Source organism: Gymnoscopelus microlampas (genome assembly GCF_963454915.1).
Source record: "Gymnoscopelus microlampas genome assembly, chromosome: 8".
NCBI lineage: Eukaryota > Metazoa > Chordata > Actinopteri > Myctophiformes > Myctophidae > Gymnoscopelus > Gymnoscopelus microlampas.
In genome coordinates, this window is record NC_139945.1 from 40,651,246 (window position 1) to 40,669,304 (window position 18,059).

Here is an 18,059-nt window from a genome sequence, read left to right on the forward strand (position 1 = left end):
CCTTTTCTGTCAGTTTCACAAAACCTACACAGATCCAGTAGAATAAATATAGAATGTATTCTTTAAAGGGACAGTCAGTCATAGTCTGTAATTCCCTGCACATCTGTTTTGTGTGTGTGTGTGTGTGTGTGTGTGTGTGTGTGTGTGTGTGTGTGTGTGTGTGTGTGTGTGTGTGTGTGTGTGTGTGTGTGTTTTTGCTTGTATCCGTGTGTGAATGTGTGTGCACGTGTGCGTGAAGAAAAACTAGATGAGTGCTGCTTAATCTGTCACAGTCGTGTCTCTCTCTCAACACTGTCTGATGTACACTGTTGGTCAGAAGTGGAAACTGTGTTCTCGTTCCTTAGTGCTTCCAGCTCTGTTCCACCGTTGGCCAGAGCTCCATGAACAGCATTCCTCTCCTCTCTCCTCAGTTGTTTCCTGAGGAGAATGAAACCCGGAATGCAAAGAAAAAACGAAACGGTCCGCAGGCTCAGAGTCAAGCCTAGGTACGCTATCCTGAAAAACAAAGACAATAATGACATTTATTCAAATATAATTTAGCTGGAAAGTTGTTTTATTTAAGTCACTGCTTAAAATACTTTACTTTCCCATCCAATTACTATTCAATCTCACAAACTCAATTGTGTTTACTTCCTGTTTTGTAATTAAATTTGGCATCCTGTGGTAAGAGGTGGCAATTTTGAATGCTGTCCATTTCGTACCGTCAATATTGTTGCCCCCTCAATTTTTGCATGGAGTGTCCAACTACAATGCTTGTTAAAGTGCAGTATACATAACCTTTCAGTTTCATTGTCGGGCAGAAACCATGTATCTCCATATTTCATCTTTACATGTTTTTTAATATATGAATGCCCTATTTTATACATTGTTGTATCATGACAGTGTCATGCTAAGATATAGTTAATTTAGCCAATCTATAAGTTCACAATATATTGCGACACTTGCAGATCTGCTATTTTCACAGTTTTTGTAAAGGACTTAAAGCTACTGTAGCAAATGGGTCAATCGACTTGATGAATGCAGGCAACCCATTCCACATGACTGCTGCGGAATATAAAGTCCTTATTCTGTGGAACACCTCTGGTGGAGAAGCTATGAACATCACTCACCCTGGAAAAGTAACTGCATAAATATGAGAGCCACATTGTTTACAATCTTGTGAACCATAAGCTATTTTTGAAAACGTCAAAATAGGGATAAACCAGTGTAAACTATAAACAAGAGCTTGTGACTAAATAATAACTACATTGGATCCATTAACAGAGGTTTTTCTTTCCATTTCCTGAAAATAACGGTTTTGAACAACAAGGTTTCCACCCGACAGCGACTATATGTATGTCACTCTGTCCACAATGACTGAATACACATTATCAAGTCACATCACAAGGTCATAAAACACCATATATTAGATCTATAACTCAGTATGACAAATGGTGCAATTTGATGATCACATTTCAAGGTCACAGAGGTCAGTTTTTGATAACCATTGTTGTAATGGACTATTCATTGCTGAAGAACGAGATTGATTTAATCTGAAAGCTTGTGTCAAGCCTTTTAATATCCTTGTATACGTTTCCTAGTTTATGCAAGGTGATGATGTAGACTGACGTTGAATTTTGGCCTTTTACGTCTTAAGTATGCACACCTCCAGGTTGCACTTGGAAGTGCACTTGGTGAGTTGTAGAAGGGACATAATATGTTTTTGGGTTGCTAGAAAATGACTGCTGCTAAACTTTTGAAGTGTATGTATGTGTTATAAAAGTAGTATTCTGTAGTATTCTAGTACTGTGAAACTCAATTAAACAAAAGTTATTTTTAATATCATGCAAAAATGACGTATGCACCAGAAATGTTATGTATTTATTTTACAGCTAATACTCTTTTGGTCGCATGAGGAGGGCGCACGCAGCGACCAGCAGCGAGAGAGTAGTACGGTTTGCCTCAATTCGTGCAATCAATGCTGCCAGTAACAGGTAAAGGATAATGTTACTGATGATGATGATGATGATGAAACAAGCACTTTATGCCGGCACTTTATATTTCTGAATGTAGCCTTTTATTTTATCTCTTGCACTAGATGCGCCCAGACTTATGTTTTATGCTATGGTGTTTCATGTTTGTTGTTGTCCTGTACTGTCTGTATGTTTTAAAAAACACTACTCTGGCTGTAAACCTAATTGCCCTTCTGGGACACTAATAAAGACCTTGAACCTTGAACTTGAACTTCCCTTACCCTTTTTATGCCCATATATGGAGAGATATCTGTATCTGTTTTTCCTGGTCCCTGAACAGTATAAGTACAGTATAATCCCACTCTACCATATGACCCTGTGACTAATTAAATCTTATATAAATTAATTTCAAAGATTAAAATAAAGATATAAATGGAATTACAAGATTGAAATAGCTGAAGTTCATATGCATGCGGTTAGTACCTGTAGGCAGTGGTGTTGTAGATCCTACAGGCTCCTAAACCGCCACAGCGCTTCTGGCCCCATTTCAGACATGTAGTGTCTATGATTGCTCCAAAGTAAATGGGTGCTGGGATCCCTGCTGTGAGATCACAAACAATTGTTCTGTCACACATCCATCCCTGTAAACTCAAACAATTAATTGAACTGGGCCATATTCTTTTTGCCTATAATGACATGCCCAAAATAGGGATGCCGGGTGGTTAAACATCAGAGGGGCTTTGATCCAGACTTACCAAGGGTACGTGTGGCCAGAGCATGAAAACCCAATGCCAAAGATTTCAACTGTGGTTTGATGCACCTGAAGGAGGCAAATAAAAACGTGTGAAAATTACTATTATACTACATTAGGGCGCGGTCCCACCGCACTTTTATTTTACCTCTGGGGCGGAATCTGCCAATGCTTTGTCAATGTAAATGCGTGATTCACGCAAGAGTGCATCTTTCCGCTTGTCGCGCACAATCTTCATTTTTTCCACATCTTGGAAAAAATGTGCAAGACCATGAATCCACGCATTTGCATTGACAAAGCATTGGCAGATTCCGCCCCAGAGGTAAAATAAAAGTGCGGTGGGACCGTGCCCTAAGGGCATTTAGCAAGGGAAAAAAACAACCTTGCTTTTCTCGCCTTGACCTTTAGACTGTCAGCTGGACAAGGAAAAACTCCTAATGAAAATCTCCCAAAGAAAACCCCTTACAAAAGGAACCTCAGGTATAATAACAGAATTTTAGTATACTTATTGGTAATTATTGTTAATAGAATCAAAATTCAATAATGCATTCAAGAGGTTCTCAGGGTGTTGGTCAAAGAGGTTAGCAATACTGAGTTTTCTTTTATTTGTGTACCCTAATGTGCCAAATGGGACACAAATATACAAATACAGTATATCCTTGAACTATTAAATTATATTAAACAGGAAGAAATTCAATAATACCCATACATCCTACAATTACAAACGTGTTCCCAAATGTAGTCCTCTGAGTCTGGACAGCACTTGTCATTTTCTCTGTCTCAAGATTGTTGTACTGCCTACATACACTCATTATTATTAGTCTTATTAATATATATATCTTATAATATAAGTTGACACTGCCCTCTGTTGGCACATGTCAGTAGTGCAATATTTAATCTCACTGTCCACTCTCTAGTCTCATCAAACATTATAACACCAGTCTAAAATAAATCTACTGTATAAAAAAAATACCAGGATAACTAGAAGCAAGACGAGGTGAGACCAAATAATCTAAGACACAGACGCAGCCAGTAACCTAATTTAGCTGCAGTGAGGTCAACGCATTCCAAACTGGTCTGCTGATATAGCTTTAGGAGGTCTGGAATGTGCGTGCCAGTACGTGTGTGCACGTGTGTGTGCATGTGTACATAGAAAGTAAGTCACACAAGACGTGTTTACAGATCTGCATCTCCTATCTTTCCTATTGCTTTAGAAATTACACACTGGCTAGAAATTGTATAAGATAGCTGAAGTTGACCAATGTTTATTATTAGTACATCAGTTTATTACAATATATTGTTCAGTAACACTTTACTCAAACTCCATTGTGGAGCATTGCAGGTGCATGTGGATGTGCACTTTTCTTATGTTGCAAATCACATTGGAAATATTAAGCCTACATTATAATCCCTTACAACATGCTTTATAAAACATTTTGAATTAGATACAAAGAATCCTAAGAGAAAGCAAGAGAGAGAGCGAGGGAGAGCGAGAGGACAATGCTCTTAGTCATACTGTAACCTATTAATTTCTTTCCTTTCTCCTCAATCCACTGAGCTTTCAGCTAACTCAGGCCTCTGCTACAGGCCAGCCTATCACCCTACAGAAAAAGACACACATTCTCCCTCTCTATCTCTTTCTTGCTCTCTCTCTCTCACACACACACACACACACACACACACACACACACACACACACACACACACACACACACACACACACACACACACACACACACACACACACACACACACACACACACACACACACACACACACACACACACACACACACACACACACACACACACACATCTTTTACTCAAGAGGGGCAATGCCGTCGCAAGTTGATGATGTAATTTGTCCATGTGTGGCATTTATGGAATACATGTGCAAAAAAACATATTTATAATATTTATTTGATGCTCATATACCTTAGGAAGTATTAAGTTGGTTTACATTTTCACATGTATTCCATACATTCCATAGGGCTAGACCACGTATGGACAAATGACAATTTAAAATGAATGAATGAAAGAGAGAGCAGACACGGAACAGGAAGGAGATGTCCACTAATAGTAGTGAACTAGAGTTTGTCAGTACTGTCATCTGCATATTTGGGCATGTCGAGAGACATACACACTCAGATACACCGAGATTCCTGTATTTGTAAAGCCGTGACATTAAGTCATATTTTGCATTTATGCCTGAGGTGATGTGAGTAAATATAACTAACGCTGAATTCACACCAACAGCAGACGTCAAAAAAGTTTCCTTTAACGCTTCGAGCAACAAGGCAATCAGAAGTGCGTTGTGCTATGAAGTAGGCGTGGAGTAGGCATATACACTCAACAACACAGAAAAAGACAAATAATATAAGTTTAAAACTAGCAGTTGTACTGTAGGTCTGAAATTAATCCAGATTGAGCAACTGCATAACTTATTTCTTACTTATTAATATGAATGATTTAATATACATTTTAAATATTTTACAAACAAGCTGCCAGAGACATGCATCAAGAGTCTGTTTTCCTCCCTGTCTGTGAGCTCTTCCGCCGGCACAGCGGCTTGCTTTGATCCACTCTGACCACTGGAGGCTGGAGCACAACTTTCTTTGTTTGCAACCTCACACACGCCAATTTATAGCATTTTGTGGAAGTTCACACCAGAGACAGTTGCTGGTATGAATTCAGCATTAAGCCTAATTCAAACCTGGGATTTAAGCTTGTAACAGCCATACTCTAGGACAGAATGAATTTGACTGAATTTGGGCATTTTTTGACCGACCTGATGAGGAACATGTAGCCCGGTGTCCCTCCGAGTGAGATGATAAAGGATGTGATGACGGACAGAGCAAGGAAGTAGGGGAAGATCCTATCACAGTCATCCCTGTGAGGACACTGGCCCACACTGGCTGTAAGATTACCAGCCACACCCACACAGCTGCAGTTATAGAAGGCCTGGAGAGAACACACAATAGCAAACACATGGGCATGTATGGCACAGCTCACAGACACACACACAAAAGCGTGCCAAGACATACTGTAGACAGACACACATACCGGTATACACACAAGTTTAGATATGCGTCTGTTAAAAATAAAATAAAAAAACGAACATTTATTGACTGTCTAAAAACGTAATTTAACTGCTGGATAAAAATGGGGGAACATTTCATTGAATTTCATTTAAATTTGTATTATACTGTTGGTAAGACAATGACAAAAAGTTTAGTTGGGAGATCACATGCCAATGATTCCTCAGGCAGGTGGCTTTTACATAACCAGAATAAATAACAACATGAATTTAGAAAGAATCAATCCATGAAATTAGGAGTTAATCATGATTAGGCAAAAAAATCGGAGAAGAATCCTGCATGAATATGCTAGCATTGCATCCATTTTTCCACCAACTAGCCACTGAAGGTCAAGAATGGAGTTGACATCCCATCTCTTTTTGTCTAGCTTCTAAATGTAAAAGGGAAATAATCAGGTTTGAAGTCATCCTGGTACAGTACATGCTAGATGTACATCTGCCCATTAGATATAGACTTTTGACTTGCTAAAATCTGATCCAACTTCCAACTGAATATTTAGGTGCACTTCAGTGTTCACAATTGCCCTAGGATGGCCATATTAATGCTATCAAAGAATAAACAAGACACTGTGTCAACTTACTGTTTTTTTCCCAGAACCTGATGAACTTGTGCAGCCAGCAAGACAAGGAGAGACATATGTGATCCCATTCTTTCCACATACTGGATCCCAGTCACTCCCCGAACATACACAGTCTGAGTTGCAAGCAGCAAATACTGAGTGATCATCATATGAAGTGTTAATTATCCTGGTAGAAACAGAGAGAGAGAGAGAGAGGTTTGTATGGGGAAGGGTGGAGGCTATTTCCACAAATACTGTAAATGCAATGATTAGTAATTTAGCAATGATAAGTACATTATTTTGGGAACAAAATATGACTATGCTCAGTCAAGTCAAGGTTCACTTGAGCAAAGTTTCAAATTATCAATTAACAAATTACATATTCATCTTTTTGTATTATTAATTCATTACGATTACTATCATCAAAAGGCATACAAGGAGGAAGAAGAAATTATCGTATTTTCATCATGTGGCTGTGTGTCTCACCTATTATATGACATCGTCACACCGGCTACTTTGGCATTCTCGCAGCTCATTGCAAAGAAGAACAGAGACAGGAAGTAACCAATCAGGGAAGTGCCAAAGGCAAACTTGGCTGCTCCCATGATGCTTAGCTTCAGCCTCTTCATTAACAGACCACCAGAAAACATCCCTAGTGCTACAGCTGGGATATTGATCACACCTGAGATAAACATAAAGAACAAAACAGGATATCAATTTGATCTAGGATTGCCCTCGATTTACCAGCATGTTGAATGAGTATCGTGAGACCTGTTGAATTGCTGAAGACATTTAATTCAATTCTGAAATGGTAAGAGTATGAACTTGGTATGAAGATGGTATTCCTTTGTTTATGTTAGGATTTGTTAGTTAGTCTTGCAGGGGAAAGGGGGGGGGTAAATTATGCTGAGGCTTCATTTTGAGGCTTCATCATTTGTATTCTATTTTTAGCCATTTGCAAATCATTTAGAAAAATGTATAGTTATTTTGGCCAACAGAATTTGACAAGTAATCATACAACAACAGATTTCCGTTTCCAAAAGCAACCATTACGATTTATAACCATTACAATCCACTAATTGAGCAGTGTGATTAATTCCATATTTCCAAAGTTTCTCTGCTCTTAGCATGAATTACATTTTTAATGTTTAAAGAAATACTAATCATACAGCAATACAGGAATGGTTGACAGCCTCAGTGACATACTTCATAAATACAGAGACTTCCTGTCCTACCAAACTGGGGACATCTCATCCTGGATCACTTAATGACAGCCTATACAAACTCTGGCCAATACCATATCGTTGCTGTCGGGCAGGCATCTCCATTTTTCAACTTTTTATCTTATTTTTATTAATCAGTGCTATTGAACACCCGAAATTGAACCAATGAAAAGTATTAAAAAAGGGCTTCTGACTAAACCTCCTTACTTCATCCTCAAACTGTCAGACAAACCACCTAACTCCAACTTAGTTAGGTGGTTTGTCTGTCTACACATTAATGGTCAAAAACCTCCCAATGCCACTTGAGCTGTACTTGGGTAAAGGGATGATAATATAAGGACACACTCAACTATCTGACAATGTATAAAGTCACCATACCGACTTTGATGAGGCAGTATTGTGTTCTAAAAATGTTTTCTTTTTTTTTTCATTTCCTGAAAAGTTAATATTTTGGACATAGCTGGTTTCTGCCCGACAGCAGAGATATGCAAGTAAACCTCCAGATACTTTCCCTTTGATACCCAAGAGCAGAAGGAAGGTAAGAGTGAAAGTCCTGCATGCCCTGTCCAAAGGCAACGTTGTTTCTTCTTCGATACCTTGATCTGAAATTCAATGTCATTAGCAGTGACCATATTGCATTCCCTTTAATATGCTGCCTCTCTGGTCTACATAGGCATATCTTTAGATAAGCATAATGACATAAAGTGTATTTAATATGGGCCACTTGCAAGCATCAAACCTCCAGTCTATTTAACTGTCATTTTAGTGGACATAATGAACTGGACTAACACATTGTTGGTCTTGCTACCACAATGTTGTGATTTTCTATATCTAAACATCAGCATTAATGATGTCTTAATTCACTTTCAGTTTACACTTTGTTGGTGTTGTGGATGGTCATATGGCATGAAACGTTTAGTTTTTTAGTTTGTTATTGTCAATTCAATTCAATTCAATCTTTATTTCAGACCAAAGAAGATCCATATCACAATTAAAAACACAATAAAATAACAGAAAATAAAATAAAATCATAGATTATTATGGCTATTCAAAAATGAATTATTTGGCACAAGACGTTTTCCCATTCAATATTCAGGGAAGGAGCTACAAAACTACTACATTGTAGCAAAATTGTTTCATACCATACATGCTGTGTATTTCATTGTAGTAACTGCTACAAAATATGGTATAAAACAATTTTACCTTCCAATATTATAGCACTCTCAATGTAACATAGTACAATATGTATAGTGTATAGCACGTGTGATATACCCATCAGGAAGTTGGCTTTCGAGGCAGACTGTGCGAAGTGCTGTTCAATGTACTTGGGTTTGTAGGTGACCATTCCAATGAGGGAGTTCAGCTGGGTGATGGTCACACACAGATAGATCAAGTACACAGGGTTTCCCAACAGAGTCCGCAGGGTTGGAATGAAGTCTGTGGGGGGAAACAAATGTCACATACGTAAATACTCTTCCATGTCTACATTACGACTAAAACCCAGCTTATGCAGTAGACTGTTATTAAAGAGTACAGTATATACTGTAGTACTTTATGCTGTTATGTCTAGTTTAGTATATACTAGTATACACTAGTATGAGTATTGTTCACATCACCAAATAAATCACAACAAAGAACCCTGTCCTATTAATTATTACTGTACAGTACTGTACATGCGTCTGACAGCGTTAATCAGACTAAATAATATTACTCTCTTATACAGTACTTGTATAATGTGATGTAATAAAATGATCTTGAATCTCTGATCTTTTGTTTTTCAGATTTGCTCAAAATTCATTCATGTGTACAAATTGGAACTGTCCAGGAGCAAAGGAATGACATGGACTTTGTTGAGAGGGTGAATTGTCATTGTAGGCACATCGCTTCTCCAAGGAACAGGTACTTTATTTTCAATTAACACAACACCTCCCTTCTCCCTAACCCTAACCCTAACCCTACTCCATACCTTTGGCCATTTCCATGAGGCTCGTAGGCTCATCTGCCGGATACTTATGATCCAGGAGAGAGGAGTCCTTAATAAAGCTTGTTTGCTCTGGCGTGCACTGTGCTGGGTCCCGATGCCCTGGTAGAGGTAGAGAGCGGGGTAGGAACCAGAATGGGATGGCAGAGAGTAGAGTGATGACCCCAGCTATGAGGTAGCCCAGCCACCAAGCCCCTACCCAGCGTGCATCTGCCGAGGTAATGGTAATGGTTTCTGGTAAAAATTGAATGAAAAAAGAAGAAAAAAGAAGAAGTTAGTATACAGTACAATACTCAGTGTTAAGGTAATGTTCGTTAAAATGGATCATTGTAGGTCCATTTGGACTCAGACTTAAATTATTATGATTGAGATATAATGTCACTATATTTCACAGTTTGGGATCATTTGGAAAGGTAAGACAATGGCTGTCAGGGCATCTAATAGTCTCGCATAGCCAGCCCTCCAATCTTTCTCCACTCTGAATGGAACTATGAAAATCTCATTTGAATGAGAGAGCAACTCACTCACTGGGGCATGGCTTAACAGAATCTGTGTTTTTCAGACTGGTTGCAAACAAAAATGAGCTCTGTCAACAATCTATCATTAATATTGGAAGAGAAATGTATTAAAGCATTGCTATGTGCACTGCACAATAAACAAACACGACACACATCAAAAACATTCCGTGGCGTAATGTTATTGCTGCTGTCGCCATGTTTGTTCACTGAGTAGTAGTTTATTGTGGACACTACTGATCTGCGCACCTGGGCGAGCCCCTCGCCGGTTATGGAACGGCTTCTGCCCATACTGTGGCCCCACCCCCTTCTATACACTTTTTCCTTCAACCTAATCCAGGCTTTCTGAGAAACCAAGCCTGGGATCCAAGGTTACAGGACATCCAACACATCTAGAACTTGAAATCTAGAACTTAAAACAAGTCAAGTTCAAAACTGGGCAATGGGGAGAGGGGCCTACAGTAGGACATCACAATTCCCTTCCTCCTGGTCATTAGATGGAAGGTTTGTGCATTGCTCTTCAAAAATATATCCTGCCCTCTCAAAGTGGTCGTTAAAAGTACGCATATTGGTTTGGTCAGTATGGGGATATTTCTAGTGTTTTACTGTTGAAGCACTCTATTGTTCAGTCAGGAACACTCATGTCAAAGTAGATTTGACCATTTATTGCCAAATTTGCAACAAATGGAATACAGTTAAACTTGGCGTTAAAGGCTCTGCTCTTGGAGATGTTCCCTGAATTTTGTCCAAGCAGCATGCCAAGCAAAATCAGGGAATGTTAAGCAAAACCCCCATGGATACAATATGAAACAATAAGCAATACATTGACATATTAGCCTGAATCAGCAGATATAACATCACAAGTATTTAAAGGAACCTTTTAGTTAAGGCGTGAGCTGTGATTGGAGTAGATGAATATGGGACGTAATGACCAGCAGAGCTGTGAATGAGGAATAGGAGGCTAGGCTGATGTTTACATCAGCTGACTGACAACCGATTACAGCTGAGGCGTGCAAGACTTCCGTGTCCTGCATGAACTAACACTGTGCTTAATTTTTGTTATGACTTTTCAAGATTCAAGATGGTTGGAATGCAGCTGAATCGGTGCATAGGCGAGCACACCAGCACCACCATTTTGTGTTCTGAGCCAACTCTTGTTACACTGTAATATAACATCACAAGTATTTAAAGGAACCTTTTAGTTAAGGCGTGAGCTGTGATTGGAGTAGATGAATGTGTGATGCAATGACCAGCAGCGCTGTGAATGGGGAATAGAAAGCTGATGTTCACATCAGCTGACTGACAGCTGATTACAGCTGAGGCGTGCAAGACTTCCGTGTCCTGCATGAACTAACGCTATGCTTAATTTAATGTTAACTTTTATAAAATTATATTTTCTCATTGTCTTTGTGAATAAATAAGGCCATGGGCATGTGATAAACAAATTACCATCATGAACCAACATTGTTGTTTCATGACATTATCCAACCATGACCGGTCATCAGGCGTATCAGCAGCCAGTATATATATATACTGTATAATACATAATGAGCATTCCAATGCACGTAACGGATGTTAGTACTGTCCAAAATGTGATTTTCTACTTTGTAGATGTTTCATGGTTGACTTCATGCTTCACAGTCCAAGGATAATACATGCACATTCAACTCAAGTCAAATTGATGGATATAGCGCATTTCATCAGCAAACTCAATGTGCTTCAAAATAAAAAGAGAAGAATAGGGTCAACAATGTCACAAAATACACATAAATTACAATAGAAGTTCGGGCCGCCATGTGGCCCTCACACCTACGTCACACTGCCGATCCAACCAATATTTCTGAGTCATAGTGTCAGGGGCTTTGTCAGAGTATCCGTGGTACCCGTCTGTCTGTGTATATATGGGTGCGTTCGGATATTGCACACCTATTAGTTTGTATTGGCCAGTGCGCTCAGTGCTGTATTTCCGAACGCACCCTATATGGAGCTGACTGATTTGTTTGCCGCTGATGCCTTGACGACACATTGAGGTTAGAGAACGCACTCCATATTTGGGCGTAGCTGCATTAGGAACTCCTTATTTGGTTATGGCTGAGTCAGAGTGACGTCAGAGGTCCAATTGAAACATAAGTATGAATTAAAATACAGAGACAGTAAAAAACATTGATAACTTATAAAAGAGGACCCTGTTGCAGATCTTAGATCAACTGGTATAGAATTCCACAGAGTGGAACCATAACCTGATTTAGAGTTTATTCTGCGTTTAGAGAGGAGACCTGATCTGATGATCTATGGGATCTGGTTGGTGCGTATGGAGTTAACACGTCAGAAACATAGGAAGGACCTAAACCATTGATATTTAAAAACATTAAGAAGCACTTTAAAATCAATTATTTGTTTCACCGGGAGGCAATAAAGAGAAGATAAAGTAGGAGTGATATGTTAAAATGTTTTGGTTTAAGTTAAAACTTTGGCAGTGCAGCATTCTGAACAAGCTGGAGTTTATTTAACACCTGCTTTGTCAGTCCATCAAAGATGGAGATTGTTGTAATGTTGATCATTACAACAATCTAGTCTACTAGAAAAAAAAGCATGAAGGTACAGACACACCAGAGTTTGATTCTGCCTATGCGGTGGATGGGAACTGAGTCGATGGGAACTGAGTGGAAAGACGCGCAATGGCAACAAAACGCTCCCATTGAAAAGCATTGGCAGAATCCGCTGCATAGGCAAAATCAAACTCTGGTGTGTCCGTAACCTGAACCAGTTTTTCAGAATAAAAGCATGAACCGAGACAGGAAGCATCTAACTTTAGAGATGTTTCTTAGGGTGCAGTCACACCAATCTTTGATTCTGCCTATATGAGCCAGTTTATGCCAATGCTTTTCAATGGGAACGGAGCGGTTTGTTGCCATTCGCGGATTTCCGCCAAAAAATTGTTACATTCTGATTGAAAAGCATTGGCAGAATCCGCCGCAAAGGCTGAATTAAAGCATTCATTCAGTGTGACCACACCCTTAGATGATAAAAGGCAGTCTTGGAGTGTGCTTGATGTGCTTCTGGCTTCAAGCTCACAGGGTTTTACTGACCAAAGAGATAACAAGGAATACATCTGGAGCCTTAAATCCTCCCACTAATAGAATCTTAGTTTTGTCATTATTTAGCTTTAAAAATTGTTGGCCATCCAGTCTTTGATGTCTGAGATGGATTGGATGAGGCCATTCACTGGACTAAGTTGGCAGTTAGACACAATTTATAATTGTGTATCATCAGCATAAGACTGATAAGACCCGAGTGGAAGCGTAAAGATTGAACAAAAGTGGACCAAGAATCGACCCTTGAGGGACTCCATATGCCCACTTTATCTGATTTATAGCTGCCGATAGAAACAGAAATATATGGACCTTCCGGTGAGGTAAGATGACAACCAGTCAAGAACTATGCCAAATGCCGAACTGAAGTCAAGAGGCAAGTCAATTTCAAAGGGCGCTGGATAAAAGAGTACAAGTTCAAAAGTAAAAAAGATTATCCGCACAGCACACCATCACAAATGCCCACTACAACCACATAATCAACACCTGTCCCCTGTACAGACCACCTTCAGAGGAGGGTCTCTTCCTAGTGGGACCAGAGACGAGGGCATGACTGCACGACAGCGGGTTAGACATTTGATGACGATACACTAAAGAAGAAGAATGCTCCCACTGTGTATTAATTAAAATAACAACATTTCGACCAATCCATGAATGATTAAGATAAATGATGATAGTGTCCTGATAATTTTATGTACTTTCTACTTCGGGAATATGGAATACACTTAATAAATGAATGGCAAATTGTGCAGGTTAACTAATAATTATGACCACTCGGTTAAAAAAATCACAGTATAAAATGTAGCCTTTTTTATAAAGTATTTATAAAAATCATTATAATAAAAACCCAGAACATGTTTGTGACAAAGACTGGCTGAGAAGTTTTTCATATTGTTCTTGTTGTGAGGTCAGAATGCACAGACATGCACATAGTATGTTCACTCACCCATGTTGACAAATCCAATGTCCACATAGATTTTGGCACAGAGAGAACCCAATAGATAGCCGAACACAGGGCCAACGACCGAAATTGTCTGCACACAGCCTATGACATGATAAATGCACACACACACACACACACACACACACACACACACACACACACACACACACACACACACACACACACACACACACACACACACACACACACACACACACACACATTCCCATACAGTCATAAAAACAACACTCAGAAACACACAATAGTTACTTACATCTAGCATAGGGTCAGCTTATTGTAGAACGGAAATAGGTGGTTATAAAGAGCATACTACACATTTAGTCTAAAAGCTGTCCCATGCATGAAGCGCAATTTACCAATAATTATCACAGCCAACAGTTCTGTTTAAAATAAAATAAATACTGTTGATGAATAAAATATCAACAGTATCATGTCATCTCAACATTCTATACTAATCTTTGGGCACAGCCTATGGGAATTATAACCTTCAATATTCAGTAAATGATAACCAGTTCAATGAAATATTGATTGGAATTTGTCTTGGTGTGTGCTCAGGACAGACAAAAAATATGACACTAATACACGACAGCATAAACATATAACATGACCCTCAACCGTTAACTAACTTTTGGGATCCAATGCCTTGCTTAGGGGCACCTTTTCAGACGCTTTTGCATGAGAGAGGAGAGTTGTCCAGAAAATTTTAGAAGTTTTTTTTTGTTCCCCTCACCAACATATAATGCAGCATTCTCCTCAGTAGCAAAATCATCTATATAAGAGATCCCAAGAGGCTGAACAGGAGTTTCTCCGATCCCACGCAGGACATTTCCCAAAAGCACATAGATCCACATGGACAGGTTGGACTCTCCTTCACAACCTGGAGAAGATGAGAGTAGAGTAGAGTAGAGACAGAGTAGAGAGGAGAGGAGAGGGATGAGCTTTCTGTAATTTGGCACTTTTTGTGTACTTGGTACTTGAGTACCGTGTGTGTGTGTGTGTGTGTGTGTGTGTGTGTGTGTGTGTGTGTGTGTGTGTGTGTGTGTGTGTGTGTGTGTGTGTGTGTGTGTGTGTGTGTGTGTGTGTGTGTGTGTGTGTGTGTGTGTGTGTGCGTGCGTGCGTGCGTGCGTGCGTGCGTGCGTGCGTGCGTGCGTGCGTGCGTGCGTGCGTGCGTGCGTGCGTGCGTGTGTGCGCGCGCACACACACACACACACGTGTGCGTATACTGTACCTACGGCTGGCACCTCAGGTAGTCCGTCACCTTGGGCCACAGCAACCAGTGAGCCCATGGGACACGGAGAGAGTTTATTGGTTGAGTTGTCTGTTGAGCGAACTGATGTTTCAAACTCATAGCTGTATATAAAAACACAAATAGTCCAGGTGATGGCGGAACCATGATCTGTTATAGTTATGTTTTTGGATTGACTGGACTAAGTTTTCAACATGGTCGGAAGAAAAAAATGGAATGCCGGCTACGGATCTCAATAGAGGCTATACTGTTGATTGACTATCTATGAACTAGAGTCACTATGTATAAAAAGCATATGACTGTATGCTAAAACATGGAAATATAATTCTAATTGGAATCACTAAGTTGCCATAGCCAGGACAATGTTTTGTTTCTGCAGGTGCTGTATTATGGGCCAGGCTTTCTGGCCTGAAAGATTACCCTGAAAGATTAATAATTACGCCTGTTTTAGACAGCCAGAACCCTTCACTAAAGAGCAAATTATAAAAACTAAAAAGAAGTTGGCAATGGAAAAGATACAAGATAGATATATGATACATCTGATGTAACCTCGTGTCACCAGACTTTCCACCTCGGAGGAAAGCCTGGTATTCGTTATTAAATGGCCCGTGTGAAACGGTCTAGGCCACGCCTACTGAAAAGAAAAAAAGGGAAAAAGAATCCTCTGGTTCCGGATGTGCGGGTTCCGGTTTTTCGGTGCCGCTTTGTTTTGGTTCCCCCTGTTAGCATTTAAATGCTAAATCGAGTATAACTAGTTTAGTCTTGCCAGTCGCTACGAGTTGGAATAATAATAACTATTTGTACAAGCTAAACTACGCCGCATCAAGGGTTTTATTGGGTAGGCCCTAAAATCAAAATGCCCTTGATCGCGATTTTGGGGTGATACACAGGCCCCCTTGGTTCCGGCTTGTGCGGGTTCTGGCCGCCTGACCGGATCAGAAACCCGAAAATGGTATTGATCCCAGGCTACATGTGATGTAATCTTTGAAGGAAATGCTCTTACACATTCAAAAAAATGTCTTGGTATGATGCTTTCCTGTGCACCTTTTCACAACCTTCATGTGACCAAACTGAACAAACTGATTCATGTTAACCCATAAAGCAAACAGTTGACTCATAAAATGTAATGTGAGCAGTGAGCTACAAAATGTGTCAGCAAAGGAACTGTGAATAAACAATTAGATTTGCCTTGCATGAAATTTGCGTGTGTGAGGCTGGTAACTGCTCCTTGCAAACAAAGCTTGCTTTACAGGAAGTTTTTATTCGTTCACACTATCTTGTGAGCAAAGCTTAAAGCTTAGAACTGGGTAGTAGCAAACATTGCACATGGGAATAATTGCACATGGGAAATAATGTTTGTATAGATTTAATGTAATATTAGGCCATTTAATTTCACAGTAGGATAATCATAGTACACTGCACATCCAGATTTTGAAAGGTAAAGATAGATAAATTGGTTCTGGGTGGGCAGCCATCTGCCTTTGTCAGTTGGGTTGAGAGAGGTGGAGGGCCTCTACCATCTCTCCATGCTCTTCTACCATCTCCCCATGCTCTTCTATCTTCTCCTAGTTCTCCTATCTCTGATTAGCTCATCCTTCAACAACAACAACACACTAGCATGTTTCTAATGCATACTGCTTAACCTTACCTTCCTGATGCTGAATGTTTCAGAAGAGAAAAGAACATAATGTGAGAGAAAATAAGTTGTTGAACTGCAGAAATGTCAACATCAAATATATTTGGTGTTTCATGTTATCCAGATGTGATGTTAAGTCAGCTTAGCTATACATCATGTCCATGCTTTCTCTGGAAATGACTTTTGTCTTTTTGATGATTCGTTTTTGTACAGCTTGAGCACATGGAAAGTTGGGGAGAATCAAGTGGTAGAACCCGTATCTGCATACGATACTGTACAATGTTAGATTTACAATTCATATTTTGATGGCTAAACGCCAACATCAATAATGGACTCTGATATATTGTACAGATGGAATACGTTTTTGGCCATATACAATATAGCTCTTATTAAGTCCTACAGATGTTATGAATAAAATATTACCATGGTTGCCATTGTCCTTTTATGTGGTGAATAATTGTCTTGACCTTATGGTCTCCTACATGTGATCCAAACATTGCATGACTCCAAAAATGCATAGGCGTCCGTCTGAAAACGAGGCTGTTTCCTTAATTTGTGAAATGCGGTCTAGGATTAAGTTAAGTTAAACAACACTGAAGCATAGAAAGGGCCTTGCTACTCACCGTCCAATGATGAAGTGAGGTAGGGCAATAATAAAAGTGCCGATTGACATCAGCACACAGCCCATGGCGATGATCTTTGGCCGATGGAGCTTTGCCCCAAAATAGCTGACAAATGCTATCACCAACAGGTTACCTGGAAGAGAGGCAGGAGAAAGAGCAAATGTTTGATGTATACTATGATAAACAAAAATTAATTAGTTAGTTGCTCTCTGTTTAATGCTTCACCTTTAGTGTGGGAACACCAGTGTTGGCAAATATGGTGTGTGCCACATGCTTCCAAATACTGCAAGATTTTTTTTCTTCCATTTAAACGGATTCCACAGAGATTAAATGTCTTTCGGGAGACCCAGCCACAGACCAGCATCAACATGAAACGTATGTAGACTAACTCACAGTCCAAGAACACATAATTAATCAGTA

General features: G+C 39.6%; 1 protein-coding gene across 1 annotated transcript in view; it reads right to left on the reverse strand.

Annotated features, from left to right (window-relative positions):
* Positions 1–266: 266 nt before the first annotated feature.
* The window catches only part of slco1c1 (solute carrier organic anion transporter family, member 1C1), a gene marked incomplete at both ends in the record, with an annotated part of 41,032 nt that continues 23,239 nt past the window's right edge, over positions 267–18,059 (reverse strand). The window contains 12 exons of the mRNA XM_084064672.1: positions 267–495; positions 2,436–2,553; positions 2,708–2,772; positions 5,491–5,663; positions 6,381–6,546; positions 6,846–7,041; positions 8,855–9,019; positions 9,549–9,797; positions 14,117–14,215; positions 14,865–15,011; positions 15,363–15,484; positions 17,640–17,772. Coding sequence (XP_083920798.1) covers positions 267–495; positions 2,436–2,553; positions 2,708–2,772; positions 5,491–5,663; positions 6,381–6,546; positions 6,846–7,041; positions 8,855–9,019; positions 9,549–9,797; positions 14,117–14,215; positions 14,865–15,011; positions 15,363–15,484; positions 17,640–17,772 — 1,862 coding nt within the window. The remainder of the gene's footprint in view (positions 496–2,435; positions 2,554–2,707; positions 2,773–5,490; positions 5,664–6,380; positions 6,547–6,845; positions 7,042–8,854; positions 9,020–9,548; positions 9,798–14,116; positions 14,216–14,864; positions 15,012–15,362; positions 15,485–17,639; positions 17,773–18,059) is intronic.